Source organism: Staurois parvus, unplaced genomic scaffold (genome assembly GCF_062004578.1).
Source record: "Staurois parvus isolate SC_StPar_1 unplaced genomic scaffold, SC_StPar_1.0 ptg000647l, whole genome shotgun sequence".
NCBI classification, from domain to species: domain Eukaryota; kingdom Metazoa; phylum Chordata; class Amphibia; order Anura; family Ranidae; genus Staurois; species Staurois parvus.
In genome coordinates this window covers 1639497-1660585 of record NW_028318443.1, presented here as the reverse complement: position 1 = coordinate 1660585, position 21089 = coordinate 1639497, and the positions used below count along the sequence as shown (strand labels likewise).

The 21089-nt window shown below is 43.6% G+C and overlaps 2 protein-coding genes across 2 annotated transcripts; both read right to left on the bottom strand.

The window, feature by feature from the left end:
• Window positions 1-582: 582 nt before the first annotated feature.
• LOC149448962 (vomeronasal type-2 receptor 26-like) lies at window positions 583-4433 on the bottom strand. Its single transcript, XM_089694033.1, has 3 exons — window positions 4206-4433; window positions 3196-3319; window positions 583-1651 (listed from the first exon to the last, which is right to left on the bottom strand). Exons 1-3 carry the CDS (start codon window positions 4419-4421, stop codon window positions 744-746), a joined length of 1248 nt encoding a protein of 415 aa, XP_089550159.1. The 5' UTR covers window positions 4422-4433; the 3' UTR covers window positions 583-743.
• A 1616-nt stretch (window positions 4434-6049) lies between these two features.
• LOC149448961 (extracellular calcium-sensing receptor-like) lies at window positions 6050-8155 on the bottom strand. The gene is made up of 2 exons (XM_089694014.1): window positions 7898-8155; window positions 6050-6889 (listed from the first exon to the last, which is right to left on the bottom strand). The coding sequence occupies exons 1-2, from the start codon at window positions 8153-8155 to the stop codon at window positions 6050-6052; spliced, it is 1098 nt and encodes a 365-aa protein (XP_089550140.1).
• Between the last annotated feature and the right edge of the window lie 12934 nt (window positions 8156-21089).

Genomic DNA, 21089 nt, shown 5'->3' with positions numbered 1-21089 from the left:
AAAATTGTTATGTAGCAGGTTTGTAAATGTTTGCCCTTTACCTGTTCCTGCAGCGCTATTACTCCAGTCAATTTCTGGATAGTTAACATCCCCCATTATTATCACTATTATCATAGCCCTTGCATTCCCATCGATCTGTGCAAGGAGCTGAGTCTCCACCTCCTCATTAACACTGGGATGCCTATAACAAACTCCAATGATTACCTTTGTAGTACACCCCCCCATGTGCAGTTCCACCCATAATACTTCAGCCTCATCACACTCTCCATCCACTAGGTCCTCTTTCACACTCGCTCTGAGATCACTTCTCACATAGAGACAGACACCACCACCTTTCCTTTTTGACCTGTCAATTGAAGTCGTTATGTCAATTGAAGGAGAGGAAACACCCCAAGATTAATGAAAACATCCAAAACTCTGAGACTGGAGGAAACATAGAAAGAGAAGAGAGATCTTGCTACTGGAGATACCAAGGGAAAGAAAACGTTTACTGCCTAACAGGAATATTATTGAAATCAGCATTGGAAAGTCAAATATTTATTAAAGAAACACATCCATGCATTGTAATACAGACATTGATTGTGAAAAAAATAATACCATGAGCCCATCACAAGGAAGTTGGGGAATAAAGGAAAGGAAATAGTAAAATACAGTCAGTTGATGTATCACTGATACTGTATATGGAATACACTGTAATCTTGGTTTACTCCAAGTCATTTTTTTCAGTCTGCTTTTTCTTTTCCTCATCTTACTCTGGTTTTCCTCATTATATACTCTTTAGAGTTTAGATTAGGTCTAAATAATATGACAAAGCATTTTGGCAAAAACATACAGATCAGCACAGCCCAACTGGAAGCCAAGATAGCAAAAATCTCCATTGTTACAGTATATTTGCCTTGAGCACTGAGAGATGCTGGGATATAGGAGGTCCAGACAGAGAGAAAGGCCAACATGCTGAAGGTAATGTACTGGGCCTCGTTGAAGCTGTCAGGTAGTCTTCGAGCCATAAAGGCCACAATAAAACTAATGGTGGCCAGGATAAAGAGGTAACCCAACATTGTCCAGATAGCAATGAAAGAACCTTCGTTACACTCAATAATGATGACTATGGATTGAATATGTGTACTGTTTTGTGGGAATGGAGGTGCCAGGGATAACCAGGCTGCGCACAAGATGAATTGTAACAAAAAACCCGTCAAAATGATCATGTAGGATACACGTGGAGTGGTCCATTTCTTCAAACTGCTGCCTGGTTTGGTGGCCATAAAAACAAGAACCACCATGATAGTTTTAGCCAAAATGCAAGAGATGCAAAGGGCAAAAACCAGGCCAAAGGTAACCTGACGAAGGAGACATTTCTCAGGTTGGGGATAACCAATAAATGCCAAGGAGGTAAGAAAACAAAAGGAAAGGGAAACCAGAAGAAGAATACTTAAGTTATAATTGTTGGCTTTTACTAATGGGCTGGCTTTATGGTTAATGAAAAGCTTTAAAATAAAATTAGGGACTAAAGAGGATATAGCACTGATAACCAGCAGACTCATTCCCAACGGGTCATCATAGGAGAGGTACTCTGTGGATTTCGACAGACACTCAGATTTCTGGCTGTTTGGCCACTGATCCCACGGACATCTGATGCAATCAATAGAATCTAAATAAATAAAGAATTAGGGTTATTGAAGTTCACTTACACTTACTAATACAATAAATAAAATTCTGACATTCTACATCTTAATACATTAAAAAAGCAAAAGCTCAATGAAACGGTATGTAGCCAGGTGCTAGGCTACAACAACATGGAGAATAAGGCATTGCTCTTTATTTGCCTCTCTAACTCTACTGTGAGATTAATGTTATGCTGCACCGTCCTCCTCCAGCCAGCAGGGGGAGAGCCAAAGCCAAGCAAGCCCATAGACTTCTATTGTATGAAGAGCACTGAGAATGCTTGGAGTTGAAGATGGAGATGGCTGCCATATAATGGCTACACTATAATGGTTACACTACAGATCCCAACATGCACTGTGCAGCAGGAGGAGTGCAGAGAACTTTTGTTAAACTGCCCAGGAAGTTCTTTCTTTTGAGGGAGTTAGAGGGAGATCACCTCTGTTTGGATATTCCAGGCCAGTGGGAAATGATACCAGTGGAGATCTGAGCCTGAGACTGGGAGTAAGGACACCTAGGGGCAGCACAACACCACCCACATCATTATTATTATTATTATTATACAGTATTTATAAAGCGCCAATAGTTCGCTCAGCGCTGTACATTACAATGGGAGACAAAACATGAGACAGTACAATAACAATACAATGCGATACACGAGGGGTTTGAGGGCCCTGCTCCTTGGAGCTTACAATCTAGGAGGGGGGGGATAGTGATACAGGAGGAAAAGCTGTGGGGGATGGAGTGGTAGGAAGAGTGGAGGAGATCGGCAATTGCCAGGGGGTGGGGTAGGCTTCCCTGAAGAGGTGGGTTTTCAGGGTGCGCCTAAAAGAGGAGAGTAGGTGATAGTCTGATGGATTGGGGTAGGGAGTTCCAGAGGATGGGTGATGCCCTGGAGAAGTCCTGGAGGTGGGCATGGGAGGAGGAGACCAAGGAACTAGAGAGAAGGAGGTCTTGTGAGGAGCAGAGAGTGCGTTTTGGGTGGTATTTGGATATTACATTAGTGATGTAGTTTGGGGCAGTATTATGGACAGCTTTGTACGTCAGTGTTAGGATTCTGAATTTGATCCATTGTGTAATCGGAAGCCAGTGGAGGGATTGGCAGAGGGGGGTGGCGGAAACGGAGCGGTTGGTAAGGTGGATGAGTCTGGCTGCCGTATTCAGGATCGACTGAAGCGGGGATAGCCTGTGGTGAGGGAGGCCAGTGAGGAGGGAGTTGCAGTAATCGAGAATCAAGTAATCATAGAACTTGAACCACTGCAGCAGGGAGACTAGAGCATCCGTTCATCTTCTGCTTCACACCGCTGATCACCGGAGGTTTTTGGAGAGTGATACAGTTTATAACTGTAGGATGACTGAACAGCATGATGTAGCTATTTAGGTGAGCCAAACTATCTTACAGAACATTCCTTGTACCAGACTGACTCCACAAAGGAAGCCAATGAAGAAGAGTTGTGTTTTAAAAATTTAACATTTTTAACATCATCAACACTAGCTGTCTAGAAGGAAAACCTATCTGGACAGTTAACTTACTAGTTTTATTGGCGATCTCTCCAAGAGGACATGGTACACACTCAAAACAACAGATAGGCTCTCCTCGTCTAGCCGCTTTCCAGAACCCTGGAGGACAACTTTTGCTGCATATTGAGAGAGGGACCTAGAGAAATTTCCAAATAATTTATTTAGTTCATGATTTCTGACCTATCTTATTGGACATATAGGAATATTTCCTTTTGAAACCAATGATTACCCCTGGTCTCAGACTTTAAGACCTGAAACTTTTAGATATAGTGCAGAAGATCGATGTACATAAGGTGACTATCTTCAATAAAGAGTTGATTGAGTTCCCCGGAAGAGTTGTGCTAGGGTTAGAGTTAAAAAACAAGGGTTGGGGAGTTAAAATGGGGAAGAAATCTCATCTTCTTTGTTGAACCCTGCTTCAACAGATACTAGCGCAGGGCTCTAGGATAAACAAAATATTGTTCAGAATTGTACCATTGGTGCTCAGCCCTCTATATGCACAAAGATTCTTCCAAAAATTTCAAAATGTACATGGCTGACAATTACAAAGCTTCACCATCATCCCCTGCCCATAGACTAGATTGGGTATCAACAAAACATACTATAAATTCTGAAGTGTTCTCAGTTTGTATAAACTTTAACACAGTATGGGTGGAATCTTGGAACACTGTGACTGATTAGCCACTGATTTTAACCAATTTTATAATAAAGTAACATAAATGCTATACAAGGCCAGGGTGCCCTAGTGTGTGTTAAGATTTAAATTAAATGTTCTATTCATAAGAGAGAAGCTATATAAACAGCTCTGGGGGTGAAGAAAAATTACTGAACAATTCAAATACACTGTTGGGTAGCCATGAAGGGCCAGACAAGAGCTCTAGTCTTCAGATCCCATCAATTGAGCACCAAATGTCTAAAAGCCCCTGTCGTCTGCTATAAGCCACCATTGTTTAAGCCAAGGTGGAAGAGCCCCCCTATATTTGTTTTATTGTAAATGTAATATATATATAGAATATTCTTACTTGATTATCTTTGGAAGCCCAAAATAATAGGCTTGAGTTGATGGTGAGTACTTGACCAGGAGCTGCGGCACTATCATAACTGCCAACCTTAACCTGCCGTACGGCACCCCCTGGGCTCAGCTGCCAGTTTACAATGTCATAGATTGCAGGTGGTTCTCCATTCTCATCAAAATAAAATTCATTCCCATTACTCAGGCTCACACGGACTTTCTTCATGTAATACAGGAGCTGGGAAAGAGAAGGGTGTCTTGCATAAATCAATGTGTATAAAATATGTTAGTTCTCTATAAAGTAAGTTCATTAGTACTTTAATTAAAGATACTCTTAGAGTGTATCTACTGTATGTTAGTTTCATTCTGCTTTCTGTGTTGCCATTTCATTCAAAGAGAAGTCCAAAGTCAATCTAGCCAGAGTTTGTGTTATGGATCCGCCAGGTGGTGCCTCTGGCAGCCCACTAGACGGAATCACCAGTGGCAGAGGGAGCCTCCGGGGATGAGTGTAAACCAGAAGAGAGCCAGATGTGAGGAGGCCGGCAGGACCAGGCAGGATAAACCGGCGGTTGTCACCGTGGGGAATGGCGAGGTACAGAGACGACAGGCAGAGAGTGGTCAGGTCACACGCAGGGTCAGAATCGAAGTCAGTCCGCAGAATGGTCAAACAAGCCGGGAGTCAGGATAGGAGAAGGCAGCGTAGTCCGGGGCAATCCGGGTCAAACTCAGGAGAAGGCAGCATAGTCAGGTAATCTGGGTCAGAGCTGGAGCAGGCAGAGAGGTCAAACAATCCGGGTCTATAATCACAGGGCACAGGAAACTTCAGGTAACAGGTCAGACCTTGCGGCGATTTGTGACAGTGCAGGGCATCTTTAAATATCGCGCCCTGCACTGTCATTGGCCGCCCAGGACGCGCCCCCAGGCTGTCATTGGCTGCCCAAGGCGCGCCCGCGGCACCTGCTGCACATGCGCGGCATCCTGTCAGCCGTGGCCCGCCGGGACCTGGTGCTTGTGTCCCGGTGTGAGCTGGGGACGGAGCCGCGGCGGTCCCTGACAGCTTGGACTTCATCCCCTGCCCTACGTGATGGCACTCGGTCATTGTGACTGGCTGCTTGGACTCCACTGATACATAGTCAGAAAAAAGGGGAGGGTGTCACATGAACCTCCATATCTGGAAGTACCAGGCATCTCTCTTTTCTTTAGAAGGACAAAAGAAAAGGTGAGTAGATACAGTATGTAGCATTTAAATGAACCTGCTATGACAGAAGAAGAAACAGTGAGGTGCGCTAGCAATTGGGGTATAAGAGGGTGGGATGTGTGTGTGTGTGTATGGGGGGGCTCTTTGCGTAAACTCTACTACTTTTTCAAAGACCAAGTATCTCTGTTATTCCTATATCATAAGAACACTCTTACCCCCGGTTCACATCTATGCGGCTGTGCGGGCCACGTTTTGCAGGAGCACGAGAGCCCATTCATTTTAATGGACTCCCGTGCCCTTGACACACAGGGAAAGAAGTCCCTGCACTACTGGCAGTACTAGGGTTGCCAGTTCGAATCCCAACCACGGCACCACCTGCCTGGAGTTTGCATGTTCTCCCTGTGCTTGCGTAGGTTTCCTCTGGGTACTCTGGTTTCCTCAGACACTTCAAAGACATGCTGGTAAGTAAATTGACCCTAGTATGAGTATGTATGAATGTGAGTTAGGGAACTTAGATTGTACGCCCCTTGAGTGTTAGGGACTGATGTGAATGTACAATATATATGTAAAGCGCTGCGTAAATTGGTGGCGCTATATAAGTACCTGAAATAAATAAATAATAAAATATCCAAGTCCCTTAGAAGAAGACTGAAGCATTAAATTACCTGCCAAGGCTTGAAATGGTAGATGTCTGCACAGCGACTTGATGACAAAGTTCCATCCTGCAAAACACAATTTTTTAAATTGTCCAGAGCTTCAGCTACAGCATAGACTGCTGTGTGGACATTGTATGTGGTCCTCAAATTGGAGACATCGGTAAAACTGTTGTGGACATTTTCTAACCTCTCCTCTCCTGTGCACTGTCTAAATGCAGAGTCCAACATATCTGTGACATTTCTATGTGTATTAAATTTGCAGTCAAAGGCTTCTTCCCAAAATAGGTTTATCCAGTCACTACCCAAGGACATAGAGGGACGGATGGCAAGGAGAAACTTATCAAGTCCAGGAATGCTTCCACTGTAGAATGCAAGGCCAATAGTGCCAGCCAAAAGGTCCGAGTATTTTTCAATAGAACGTATGCTTGTTGTGGACCAAGCTTCACTGGCCACAAATATTTTGTCCGTAACATTTTGCCTCAACATCTCTTCTAGGATAGCAAAGAGTTCAATGTCGGTGGAGAACACAACAATTACCTTAACTGTTGAAGCTCGCATGACCTTGACTATATGTTGTGCATTGCGTTCCTGATCATTCATAATTATGTTCTCAGTGAAGGCCACGCATGCTCCACCCTTTAGTAATTCCTGTTTAACCAATTGGATTCCTTGCTGACCATAATCACTATCTTCAGCCAGCAGACCGACCCAGGTCCAACCAAAATACAGAACCAGTTTTGCTAGTCCAACAGATTGGAAGGCATCGCTTGGAACGGTCCTGAAGAAGGATGGGAATTTTCTACGATCACCAAGTAGGTAGCTTGTGGAAAAATGACTAATCTGTTTTGAATTTAAAAAAAAATTACAGTTTTATACAAAAAATTCAATATCTTTTTTGAGTTCTAGCCTAGTCAAGAATATTTTAAATAATTATTAACATTCTGGGTGTGACCTTCTCCTCTGTTTGGACATTTATCCCATAGATATGCAGGAATGGTTAAAACCAGGGATGAGCTGAACCAGGGGCGGACTGACAACTGATGGGGCCCCCGGGCAATAGGGGATCAAGGGGTCCCCGTGTCCTTTCCCAGACTCAAAAAATCCTATTAAAAAGGTAACAGGAGCATCTCATGGGCCCCCCTACTGACCCTGGGCCCTCGGACAATGCCCAAGTTTCCAAATGGTCAGTCCGCCCCTGAGCTGAACTGCTTTGTCAAATTAAAAATACAATTTTGGGGGCTAATAGGCAAGGGAAGGGGTGTCAAAAATAATATAGAGGTGGGCACTGCCCTAGAAAACCTGTACCAGTGCAATTTTTTTTAAATACCATTTGACTGGGAGCAGTCATTTTTTAAAGCACTGAGATTTATAATTGAAAAATGGTTGTAAATTGCCAGCAAATTACATTTTCTTTCTGGCCTCCATCTAAACAATACCTCAACATGGGGGGGGGGGGTGCCTTGAACAGAAGTTGTGGGGATCTGTGGGTGGAGACTTGTAGGAATTTGGAGGCTTCCCTTTAAAAATAAGGAAGCAGGCACCCAGATACCTTCCCCCCATATGAATGAGTAAGAATGACATAACACCCCTACTTATTTGGACCCTGCCAAGCAGATCCTGACAGTACTAGCTGAATTACAGCTCCCTGAGATATATAAGGGAAGAGGAAAAGATAGTAGTGACATTAATGAACAAATATTGCCATGGATATATGTGTTCACCGTCAACGCCTAAATACTATGGCCAGTGACCATATTTGCACAGGGATGTCACAGCTATCCCCATGTCACTTTGAGTGAACATGCTTTGAAGGATCAAATAAGGAGACACATCTGCAAAACAAAGTACCTGGCTGTATTTGTAGAGTCCTAGAATATGGGCCAATAAAATTGAGTGCGTAGAGATTGCTGGTCCAATAATGGCTGCTAGAGGAATGTCAGGAAGACACCTGTAGTTGGGAATGGCCATTTTGGTCCCACTTAGGACTTGTAAAGAGCTTCCAAGGTCCAGACGGAGAGTGTCACAGGAATCTAAAGCTTGGAAACCTAGTGTCACATTGGTAAGAATATTGGGGTTTTGGTTGATCTCTTCCATAGCAAACATCATGGCTTGGAACTGCTGGAAACTCTCAAAGTGGAACCTAATGTTTTAATACAATAAGATGATAATCTTAAAAATTAAGAAGAACTCCAAAAAACTATGTATCTGTATATGCATTTGTAGCTCATTTAAAGTGTTACTAAACCCTGGACCCTGCATTCACTATATCCGCTCTCCCCGGACCCTGCATTCACTATATCCACTCTCCCCGGACCCTGCGTTCACTATATCTGGTCTCCCCGGACCCTGCATTCACTATATCCGGTATCCCCGGACCCTGCATTCACTATATCTGGTCTCCCTGGACCCTGAATTCACTATATCTGGTCTCCCCGGACCCTGCATTCACTATATCCGGTCTCCCCGGACCCTGCATTCACTACATCCGCTCTCTCTGAACCCTGCATCCACTATATCTGGTCTCCCCGGACCCTGCATTCACTATATCCTCTCTCCCCAGACCCTACATTTACTATATCCACTCTCCCTGGACCCTGCATCCACTATATCTGGTCTCCCCGGACCCTGCATTCACTATATCTGCTCGCCATGGACCCTGAATTCACTATATCTGGTCTCCCACAGTACACAGAACATGGAAATGCAATTATTTTAGTAAATATAAACTGCTAAATACCTTTTCTCATCAGCAGTATATAGGAGTCTTGTGACTTCTATTGATGTCCGGCCAGGCACTGGTTAAAGCTTGTAGGGAAGGGGGGTTCATTCTGCTCTGACTGTCCTATGAGGCTGCATAACTACTGATCCTTTGTCTGGACAGTGCTGATTGGCCCTGAGCTGATCACATGCATTCTCCCAAAGAAAAGAAACACTAAACTGAGCACGTGCAGAGTGACTCCTAGAACTCTGTACTATCAGCAGATGGATTGGGGACAGTAAAAGAAGGGGAGGACCAGAGAAGACAGGATCAAACAGCCTTTTTACACAATGCAGAGGATTAACCCCTTAGGTTCAACAGTGAGTATAACAAGCATGCTTTACTGCATATACAGACTGATTGTACTGTTGTGGGTTTAGTAACACTTTACAAAGACATTGTAACCACCTTAGAATTAATTTTGTCGTGCCTTTGTGACCGCCTCTTTTTAATGTGATTTTTTTTATGAAGATCCAATAAATTTAATTTATTGACAATATCTATCATTTTTAAAGGCAGAGCTGTTTAAAAGATACCTACCATGAGAGCAATCTGTAGGATGCCAATATTAGTCTCCTTCTTAAAATTGCTTTCTGCCAATGCACTGGATTCAATACTTTCTGAGTTAAGTATACAAAGATTAGGAATCCTGACTTTTCGCATTTTACTTGTTTCAAGTTGGTGACACAGAAGTATTGAAGCCAGAAATTGACAGGCAGCCTACATCTTAAAAGGGCCAGACAGAGAATCCCCCATATTGCTCAAAAGTTAACCTCGAGGCTTAGGTTACATTTAAAAAAATTAGCCCCCCCCCCTGTTGCATTTGGGGGGCAGTACTGAAGTGCAACAACTGTCTGTGATTCGCTTTTGTGCTGGCTTTTAAGGGTTAAAAAACAGGCAGTTAAGTGGCAAAGCCTCCGCTGCACCTGTCAGATACCCTCTACAAAGTGTTTTACCAGAGATCGCAAGGGAAAATCTAGTGTAAACCAGCCCTTAAAAATGTAAGGTCTTTTGTATCAAAGCAGGGGTGGACTGACAACTCATGGGGCCCGGGGCAATAGGGGATCATGGGGCCCCTGTGTCCTTGCCCAAACTCAAAAAAGTCTTTGAAAAAGGTACCAGGGGCATCTCATGGGGCCCTTTACTGACTCCGGGCCCTCGGGCAGTGCCCGAGTTTCCAAATGGTCAGCCCGCTCCTGTATCAAAGTGTTCTTACTAAGGGTCATGTTAGACTAGCAATCACAGTGGCAATTCTGTCGCAACTTCCCAGTAACAAGATTGCTAAAAAGAACACCTACCTGCCTACATAGCGATGCTCCCTTGCTAGATGAAAGGTTGCAGTAAGAATAGTGTGGGAGCAATGATGGAGCAAAATCTTGCTGGTCCAGCCAATAAAAGTGAAACTGTAGAAACAGATGATTTTTTTTTTTTACCTCCTGTTTTTGCAATTTGCTGGCAGGGATAAGATCAATAGAGTGACCTGAACCCGAGGACAATAACAACAACATATGATTGGTGGCTGTGGGGAAAGAACTCTTAAGATGGCCATAAACGATTCCAACCAGGTATGGGCAGGGTAAATGTAACCAAGTTGATCAATTGATCAGCTTGGGTACAATCAGCCTGCCGGATTTTACATTTGATTATTGCTAGCCGCAGTTATAGCTGCTAGCAATAATCAGTGTGTTCTCCCAGTGGGGATGGCTCGTCCCCCACCTGGAGAACACAATGGTTATGCAGGAGGGATTCCCCTGTCAACACTGTCTGTGCTGATGGGGGAATAGAGGTGGTTGCAGGAAAGAAATTTGCTTCATCTATGGGCAGTCTTATACTAGGTCTATGCTTGTGAAGCTATGAGGAACTGATGATATGCAAATTATTTGATTTCCCAAAATAGACACCCAGAATAATTTGTTGCAACCCTCCAGCTTGCAATTAATTGGGCGTCAATGTTAATAAAAATGTGTCTGTGCCTGTTTTCAAACATTACTTCAACATGGCTGACCTACAAAGCACTAGAAAGGAAGCTTCTGTTGGTATATACTGAAGAAGGAAAAGAAGAGAAGGGTGGGACACTCTAGGTACCCAATGACAACAGTATTTAGTAATTTTCTGTTGGTATATGTATTTTTGGTTGACCTTATTCTCATGGGGGATAGGAATCAAAACTGGAGCAGACAGAATCTGGAACATGTGTATGACATTCAATCAGCTTCCATCTTTAGGTTGTTCAGTTAAGCTTTGAAAATGAAAGAAGATGATTGGTTGCCATGCAGAACTGCTCCAGATTCTAGCTCCTCCAGTTTTGATACTTTTCCTTGATGATGTTGTCTAAAATGCAACTCCTTTAGCACTTCTTTACCTGTGAGATCTGGAAATTTTTCAAATTGGATTTGCCTCCTGAAGTTATATAGATCAAGTTTGTTGGAAGCCATTTTAAAAAAAAGAAGGAAAGTAGATGGCCAGTACTGTCTGTTAGCTCTTTGCAGAGAATCTTTTCCCCATAAATAACTTATCATCCCTTGTTCCGTATCACATCTATGTGGAGGTGGACACCTTTGTAGATGCGCTGTGCTTTGCTTCCTCATGTCACAGCTACCTCTGTGATGGCTGGTGATCTGATGACTAAAGGGGCTATATTTAAGCAGCAGCTGGAGAACGACAGATCCACAGAGTGGATGGAGCAGAAGAAGAGATTCTTTCATTGTCCAGCATGGACACAAAGCCATTGATCCTGCTGGATAGTAGAGAGCATTGACTAAAGGCACAGAGCTGATTGGAAAGATGGGATTGCTCTGGGGTGGGGGCAACTAGGCCACTGACCACCAATGTCCTAAGAATGTTTTGGGAGGGATTTAAAGTGCCAGCTACCATCAATGAGGGATTGGAGGGTTTTATATTGTTACTGACCACCAATTATTGTAGGATTGTTTTGGTGGGTTAAAATGCCACTGACCACCAATGCTGTGGGATTGTTTTTTGGGGTGGGGCTAGTTGTTTAAAGTGCCACTGACCACCAATGAGGGGGTCGGGGAGAATTTAAAATTCCACTTACCACTAGTTATTGTGTGATTGTTTTAGGGGGTTTGATTTGGGTTTATTCATTACATCTAGATACTGCACACAATGTAATTTCAACCTTTTTTTTATCCTTTCAAATTTTTTTCCCACTAATATTGGAAGACTTGCACTTGACTTCAGTGAGCAACGTTTAAAGGCTAAGTGTACCTTCATTTCATTTTTGAAGTTCCCCAAGAGCAGTATTTTTTTTTCTTTTCCAACAAATTGTGGCAAAAAAAATAGATCACCTTGGGGTGCCTACTTTAAAAAAGGGCAATTTTGGAAGTATGTGTAATGCCCTGGAATTTTTATTTGAAATTTTTTTACTAGAAAGTAAGGGATTTTTTTTCCATTTTTAGTCTTTTTCCTATATAGGAAAAAAATTCATTATCAATGTTGTTAGTAAAGTGCAGCAAGAAGGGGTTAGTGTTCTTCCACTGGTCACTGATGCATTAGCAACCAGTGACAGTTATTTAATCCCTTTGTGCTGCATTAGTGGCACCAGTGTCAGTGTTAATTAACTCCTTCATGAAGGGGTTAAAAAACACTGCCAAGGGCCACTTATGCAGCACAAAGGGGTTGATTAACTCTGCCAGTGCCCACCAATGGGGAGGGATTAAAGTTGAATTTTCAGTTTAAACCTAACTAGCTTTAAAGATTCTCCCATCCCCCTCCTAATGCCTCTGCTGACTAAGCTATGTAGAAAAGACCTATTTCCAGGCTGCTTCAGTCCGGTCACGGTATCCCCTGTGTGAGCCAGTGGTGTATTCAGGGGAGAGGAGGGAGCACCAACAACAGGCGGTACATGGGATCCTGTGGGTGATGTCACCACTCCAGGCTTTACTGGCCATAGTCAAGCACTCTCTCCTCTCCCCTGCAGCCACCGCTGAGTGACATCATGTGACCAGACTGGAGCGAGCTGAGGATGTGTAAGTCCATGAGTTAGGGGGAGCAAATTACTTGCCTTGCCCGGGGCGCTGACAACACTTTCTATGCCACTGCCTGGACAGGGAGGGGGTGTGACATTCCAGTCCCAAACTGGTTACGTGTTAGAAACATAGAAGAGTGACAACAGAAAAAACCTGATGGTCCATCAAGTCTGCTCTTTTTTGTGTGTGGTTTTGTTTTTTGTTAGTTTTTTTGTCTGAGTATACAGTGAAGGAAATAAGTATTTGATCCCCGGCTGATTTCGAATGTTTGCCCACTCACAAAGAAATGATCGGTCTAAAACTCAAATGTTCGGTGTATTGTAACACTGAGAGACAGAATAGCAAAACAAAATTCAAAAGAAATGCATGTCTAACAAATGATGCACTGATTTGTATGTTCAAATAAGTATTTGATCCCCTATCATTCAGCAGGATTCCTGGCTACCAGGTGTCTTTCATATAGGTAACAAGCTGAGATTAGAAGCAGTCTCTTAAAGGGAGTGCTGCTAATTTCATTTTGTAACCTGTATAAAAGACGCCTGTCCACAGGAGCAATCAAACAATCAGATTCCAAACTCTCCACCATGGCAAAGACCAAAGAGATGTCCAAGGATGTCAGGGACAAGATTGTAGACCTACACAAGGCTGGACTGGGCTACCAAACTATCACCAAGCAGCTTGGTGAGAAGGTGACAACAGTTGGTGCAATCATTCACAAATGGAAGAAACACAAAACAAGTGTCAGTCTCTCTAGGTCTGGTGCACCATGCAAGATCTCACCTCGTGGAGTGTCAATGATCATGAGAACAGTGAGGAATCATCCCAGAACTACATGTGAGGATCTTGTCAATGATCTCCAGGCAGCTGGGACCACAGTCACCAAGAAAACAATTGGGAACACAATAAGCCGACAAGGCCTGAAATCCTGCAGTGCCCGCAAGGTCCCTCTGCTCAAGAAAGCACATGTCCAGGCCCGTCTGAAGTCTGCCACTGAACATCTGAATGATGCAGAGGAGGACTGGTTGAAAGTGTTGTGGTCAGATGAGACCAAAATCCAGCTCTTTGGCATCAACTCAACTCGTCATGTTTGGAGGAGGAGGAATGCTGCCTATGACCTCAAGAACACCATCCCAACTGTAAAACATGGTGGTGGAAATATTCTGCTTTGGGGGTGTTTTTCTGCTAAGGGGACCAGACAACTGCACCACATCAAAGGGATGAAAGATGGGGCAATGTACCGTCACATCTTGGGTGAGAACCTTCTTCCCTCAGCTAGGGCATTGAAAATGGGTCGTGGATGGGTGTTCCAGCATGACAATGACCCAAAACACACAGCCAAGGCAACAAAGGAGAGGCTCAAGAAGAAGCACATTAAGGTCTTGGAGTGGCCTAGCCAGTCTCCAGACCTTCATCTGATTGAAAATCTGTGAAGGGAGCTGAAAGTTCACGTTGCCAAACGTCGGCCACCAAACCTTAATGACTTGGAGAGGATCTGCCAAGAGGAGTGGGCAAAAATCCCTCCTGAGATATGTGCAAACCTGGGGGCCAACTACAGGAAACGTCTGACCTCTGTGATTGCCAACAAGGGATTTGCCATCAAGTACTAAGTCATGTTTTGTGAAGGGGATCAAATACTTATTTCCCTCATGAACATGCAAATCAGTCATCATTTGTTAGATGCATTTCTGCTGAATTTGTTGTTGCTATTCTGTCTCTCAGTGTTACAATACACCGAACATTCGATTTTTAGACCGATCATTTCTTTGTGAGGGGCGAACATTCAACATCAGCAGGGGATCAAATACGCATTTCCTTCACTGTAGACCTATGCTTGTCCCACGCATGTTTGAAGCTATTTACTGTTGTCTGTCTCACTACCTCTGCTGAAAGTTTATTCCAAGCATCAACTACTCTTTCAGTAAAATAATACTTTCTGAGATTCGTTTTGAACTTTCCTTCTGTTAGTTGGAGGTCATGTCCCCGTATTATTGATTTTGGTTTTGTGTTGAAAGTACTCCCTTCCTGAACCTTAGTCACTCCCCTGATTTAAAGGTATTTAAAGGTTTCAATCTTGTCTCCCCTTTCCCTTCTTTCCTCCAGACTGTACATGTTCTCTACAGTATCCACAAATAAACCAAACTACATAGGCCAACCAAATACATATACAGCTATTATTAATATATTTTTGTAATTGTTGACTGCTTTCAGTTTCCATATTTAAAAATGTTCTTCTAGACCCCAGAAGAGAAGGCTGTAAAATGAAAGAGCGTAGAACAAGTAGTAAAAAAAAACGAATACCATAACGAAATGTGAAAGCTCATTTACATTTAAAGCAGAGCTCCACCCAAAATGGGAAGTTCCACTTTAAGAACTGCTCCCCATTAAGGATTGGCACCTTTGGGGGGCGGGGGGAGCGTAACCCGAATTTGACAGGTACCCGCTCCCACTTCCGGTCTGATCGCCTAGGTCAGTGGTGGGCAACCTTTTTTTTCAACTGAGCCAAATCTCGCCAAAACCACGATTGAAATTTATTTTGAGAGCCACATTTTTAAAACTGAAAATACATCCCCCATATAGTAATTCATCCCCCATAGTAATTCATCCCCCATATAGTAATTCATCCCCCATATAGTAATTCATCCCCCATAGTAATTCATCCCCCATAGTAATTCATCCCCCATATAGTAATTCATCCCCCCTAGTAATTCATCCCCCATATAGTAATTCATCCCCCGTAGTAATTCATCCCCCATAGTAATTCATCCCCCATATAGTAATTCATGCCCCATAGTAATTCATCCCCCATAGTAATTAATCCCCCATATAGTAATTCATCCCCCATAGTAATTCATCCCCCATATAGTAATTCATCCCCCATATAGTAATTCACCCCCCATAGTAATTAATCCCCCATATAGTAATTCATCCCCCATAGTAATTCATCCCCCATATAGTAATTCATCCCCCCTATAGTAATTCATCCCCCATATAGTAATTCATCCCCCATAGTAATTCATCCCCCATATAGTAATTCATCCCCCATAGTAATTCATCCCCCATATAGTAATTCATCCCCCCTATAGTAATTCATCCCTCATATAGTAATTCATCCCCCCCATAGTAATTCATCCCCCATATAGTAATTCATCCCCCATAGTAATTCATCCCCCCTATAGTAATTCATCCCCCCTATAGTAATTCATCCCCCCTATAGTAATTCATTCCCCATATTGTGTCAATTCACTTACCTTTGCTCCGCGCGTTCCTCTCGCCGTGTTCCCGCGCCGTTCCGGTCTTCAGGGCGGACTGTGAGAGGAGAGGAGTTTGTCACGCTGCCCCGCCTACATCCTGACAGCCAATGTTTGCCACGCTCCGTGGGCCGGATTAAAAGGTCCGCCGGGCCGTAGTTTGCCCATTGCTGGGCTAGCTGCAGAGTCCTGACTTTTGGGGCGGCCGCCCGAGAGGAGGGAGGGGAGCGGGCGCCCGGCACACAGAAGAGCCGCATTAAAGTGTGTAAAGAGCCGCATGTGGCTCGCGAGCCGCGGCTTGCCAACCACTGGCCTAGGCAGCCGGAAATGGAAGGTGTCCTCCCTCCCTGTAGTCTTTTGGGACACGTGATAGGTCCCTGAAGACTACAGGACCATTCATGAAGTGCAGCGCTACTCGCACATGCGCAGTGGGTACCCGGCTGTGAAGCCGCAAGCTATCACAGCCGGGTGCCCACAATGAAGATGCCGACCTCCTGGAATACAGGACAGCTGGTGAAACGGGCTGCGGGGGACACACCACGGGACTGAGGGACAGGTAAGTGGCTGTTTTTTAAAAGTCAGCAGCTACAGTTTTTGTAGCTGCTGACTTTTATTTTTTGACAGGTGAGTGGAACTCCGCTTTAAAGAGCAGCCTCAGCTGTATTTATGAGTGTTGTTTAGAGAGCTCAATAGCTCAAGTTCCAAACAAAACACACAAATTAATAAGTCAGAGGAGCAACTCCTTGCTCATTTTCTCCCTCCCTGCATGGAGGATCAGTTAGAAAAATCTCTCCTGCTGAATTTTCTTTCTTGAATTTGTTGATCTGTAAAATAAATGTCTGACTTAAGAGTGTGCAGTTGTATAAATGTAAAAATATATAAATACATTTTTATATATACAGTTGTGTTCAAAATAATAGCAGTCAGACATCACTAACCGGATCAATCACTGTTTTTGGTAGAAATGATATTTCTACATGGCAAATAATTTCCTAGCAGGTGTAGTAGAGTCATAGAAATCCAACAGACCCAACAGTCATGACATGCATGCTGCTGATTCTGTGTCATTGAATCACTCATTGAAAGGGGCGTGTTCAAAATAATACCAGTGTGGAGTTCTATTAGTGAGGTCATTCATTCTTTGAAAAACAGGTGGCAATTATTGCCCTTATTTAAGGAAGGAAGGCAGCAAATGTTGTACATGCCGGTTACAGTGCATTTCTCTCTGAAATTTTGAGGAAAATGGGTCGTTCCAGAAGAACAGCGTACCTTGATTAAAAAGTTGATTGGAGAGGGGAAAACATATAAAGAAGTGCAGAAAATGATCGGCTGCTCAGCTAAAATGATCGCAAATGCTTTAAAATGGCAACCAAAACCTGAAAGATATGGAAGAAAGCGAAAAACTACCATTGGAATGGATAGAAGAAAAGCCAACATGGCGCGGACTCAGCCAACAATCAGCTCCAGGAAGATGAAAGAAGGTGTAAAGTTCCCTGTGAGGACTGTTACAATTAGAAGACCCCTATGTGAAGCCAAGCTATCTGCAAGAAGCCACCGCAAAGTCCCACTGTTGGAAAAAAGACGTGTGCTGAAGAGGTTACAGTTTGCCAAAGAGCACATTGACCGGCCTAAAGAGAAATGGCGCAACATTTTGTGGACTGATGAAAGTAAGATTGTTCTTTTTGGGTCTAGTGGCTGAAGACAGTTTGTCAGATGACCCCCAAACACTGAATTCAAGCCACAGTACACTGTGAAGACAGTGAAGCATGGTGGTGCAAGCATCATGATATTGGGATGTTTCTCATACTACGGTGTTGGGCCTATTTATCGCATACCAGGGATCTGGATCAGTTTGAATACATCAAAATACTTGAAGAGGTCATGCTGCCTTATGCTGAAGAGGAAATGCCCTTGAAATGGGTGTTCCAACAAGACAACGACCCCAAACACACCAGTAAACGTGCAACATCTTGGTTCCAGACCAACAAGATGGACGTTATGGAGTGGCCAGCCCAATCCCTGGATCTTAATCCAATAGAACACTTGTGGGGTGACATCAAAAATGCAGTTTCTGAGGCAAAACCAAGAAATAGAGAAGAACTGTGGAATGTGGTCCAATCATCCTGGGCTGGAATACCTGATCACAGGGGCCAGAAGTTGGGTGACTCCATGCAACACAGATGTACAGCAGTTCTCAGAAACAGTGCGACTACAACCAAATATTCATGAAGTCATTCAAAGGAAAGCAAAATCTTCAAACATTTCTCATTTTTTATAGTGAATGTTTGAGTTTGTAAAGAAGAATACAAACACTGCGATTTTATTGAACCGTCTAATATTCACTTTTCTTCAATTTTTTTAGAGGAACAACACAAATTTGATGTATTTTTCTTCATGTTTTGATTTGGAATAGAATGTGTCGTGTTCCCAATGCATTTGTGTGGATGGAAATAAAAGCTATTAGAAGGATTTTCAGCTTCATTCACTTTTTTCAACACACTGCTATTATTTTGAACACAAATGTATATATATTTATATATTCATTAATATTACTATAAAATGAGTTCCACTTACACAGAGCAAGTCACCCTGGGTGGTCTCTCGGTGAAGGTATTGAGGTGGACAGAAGCACCAAGGTGAAGGGGTAACACAACTCCTACCAATATATCTCCTGGTTGTTGGACCTCCTTAAGCTCCGGGATGTCCAGCTTGCACTGATGTCCACAGCAATGGTGGAGTAAAAGTAGACGGGAGAGAAGGAAGTGACATATTACAGTGTAGATTTGGACCGGCATGCTGAGATAATATATCCTGAGAAGACAATGTGCATACTTTCAGATTTCAGTTGTTACTGGCGTGTGGTTCAATCTCATCTTGCTATGTTGAAGTAGACCCGACCACACAAATCTCTGAGAAGCTTTAGGAATGATGACAAGCATGAAACGTATTCTCTCCGGAGAAGAGAGGCTTACGAGGGGATATGATTGTGCTGTACAAATACCTCAATGGTGATTCCAGCTCTGGGAGAAAGCAAGTCAGTCTCAGGCAGGGGCGGACTGACCATTCAGACACTAGGGCACTGCCTGAGGGCTCTGGGTCAGTAGAGGGCCCCATGTCTCCCACCAACTAACATTCAGATTCCCCCCCACCATGGGTGGGTCATGACCAGGGACGGACTGACCATTAGGGAACTCTGGCACTGCCCGAGGGCCCATGTTCAGTAGGGGGCCCCATGAGATGCCCCTGGTACCTTTCATAGGCTTTTTTGGGAGTTGTTTGAGTTTGAGCGAGGACACAGGGGCCCCATGATCCCCTATTGTCCGGGGGCCTCATGAGTTGTCAGTCCTCCCCTGGTCTCAGGTCACTTAAAAGGACATGTGGCCACTCAATGAAGTTGAACGAGAAGCGGTTTAACCTTCAACTGAGTAAGAGGTTCTTTACTGTCAGAGTAGTGCAGGAACCTTTTTAAAGTCGCTGCGGCTTTGAGTCGCATTGATTCAAATGGCTTCCATTGAAATACACGGGCTGTTACTTTATGTGTCCAAAGTCGCATGACAAGTCACACACGTGTGAATAGAAAGGGAGCAGTCGGTGACCCAGGGCAACTAGCTTACCTTTTATTCTTCAGAACCTTTATATTAACCACTTATTGCCATTCATAAATGGCGCCCGCCATTTTGGACTGTGCGTGCTCCCTGGGAGCGCGCGGCACTGCGATCCAGTATCAGCTGTGTCCTCCGGACACAGCAGAACACCGATTGCGGTACAGGACCTCTGTGTTAGGTCCCGATCATGTGATCACTGATTGACCAATCAGTGATCACATGCAGAGTAGTAAGCAAGATGTCACTTCTGATATCATTGCTTACTACGTGTGAAATCTGTGAATGATCACAGAGGTCACATGGTACAGGGCTATTCACAACAGCCTTGTACCATGTGACAAGCTGTGACCAATCACAGCTCACACAGTATTTCTCTATGGCTGCAAGAATGCAGCCAGAGAGAAGGAGAAATGATTGCTTTACAGCCTTTATGGGTATAAAAGCAATCAGTGTAAAAAAAAAAAATCTTCATCACCCCCACAAGTAGTACAGTGCAGGCGGAGCATGTGCCGCCTACCCAGAAATGCAAATCACGTAAATATGCCTGCCAGCCTGTAGCAGCGCTTCTACTATAGGGCGCCGGGCAAGCGGTTAAACCCGAAACCAAAAAAATGTATTACATCACAGCTTACCAATCATCAGATGTGGTGGCTGAATTAGTTTTCTTTTCTCTTTTTTAGGCTTTTCCCCTTCTGTTTTCACCTGGTGATCCGGCCAGTAACACACCTCCTGTATTAGTGGGACACAACTCTGGATGAAGGAGCACAGGGGGCACAGCAGACAGCATTGTAAGTCTGAGGGGGGAGAGGAAGGGAGCGTTAGATGCACTAGCAGATTTAAATACACTAACAAACTGAAGCCAAACTACAGCTCACACTTTATAGTAGTAGATGCACTAGCAGATTTAAATACACTAACAAACTGAAGCCAAACTACAGCTCACACTTTATAGTAGTAGATGCACTAGCAGATTTAAATACACTAACAAACTGAACCCAAACTACAGCTCACACTTGACCCTAGGTTCACACCTATGCAGTTGCATTTAATCCGTTTCTGCTGTGCTTTTCGCGGTGCGTTTTGCGTTTTTTTACACGCGTTGTTAATGTTTTTGATGCGTTTTTGCAGCATTTTGCATTTTTGCGGGGTTTTTTTTAGTTTTTAATTTTAATTAGGGAGGTGTTAGTATTGAAGCATGTTAAAAACGCAAAATGCATCTAAAACTCAACAAAAACACATGCAATATGCAGCACTTGCGTTTTAGATGCGGTTCCATTGAAGTCTATTGTCCAAAAAACGCAAACCGCAACGAGAAAAGAAGTCCCTGACCCTTTCTAAAAAACGCACAGATGTGAACGTGATCCATAGCAAAATGCAAAACACATAAAAAAAGCAGATATGTGAACCAGGGGTTATAGTAGTAGATGTACGAGCAGATTT

Excerpts from the sequence above, each read along its gene's own strand:
- LOC149448961 (XM_089694014.1), bottom strand. The coding sequence starts at position 8,155 with ATGATGTTTGCTATGGAAGAGATCAACCAAAACCCCAATATTCTTACC. Across the intron at positions 6,890-7,897 it reads GACTCTACAAATACAGCCAG|ATTAGTCATTTTTCCACAAG; the intron begins GTACTTTGTTTT and ends AATTCAAAACAG.
- LOC149448962 (XM_089694033.1), bottom strand. The coding sequence starts at position 4,421 with ATGAAGAAAGTCCGTGTGAGCCTGAGTAATGGGAATGAATTTTATTTT. Across the intron at positions 3,320-4,205 it reads GGGCTTCCAAAGATAATCAA|GTCCCTCTCTCAATATGCAG; the intron begins GTAAGAATATTC and ends AAATTTCTCTAG. Across the intron at positions 1,652-3,195 it reads AGAGATCGCCAATAAAACTA|ATTCTATTGATTGCATCAGA; the intron begins GTAAGTTAACTG and ends TTATTTATTTAG.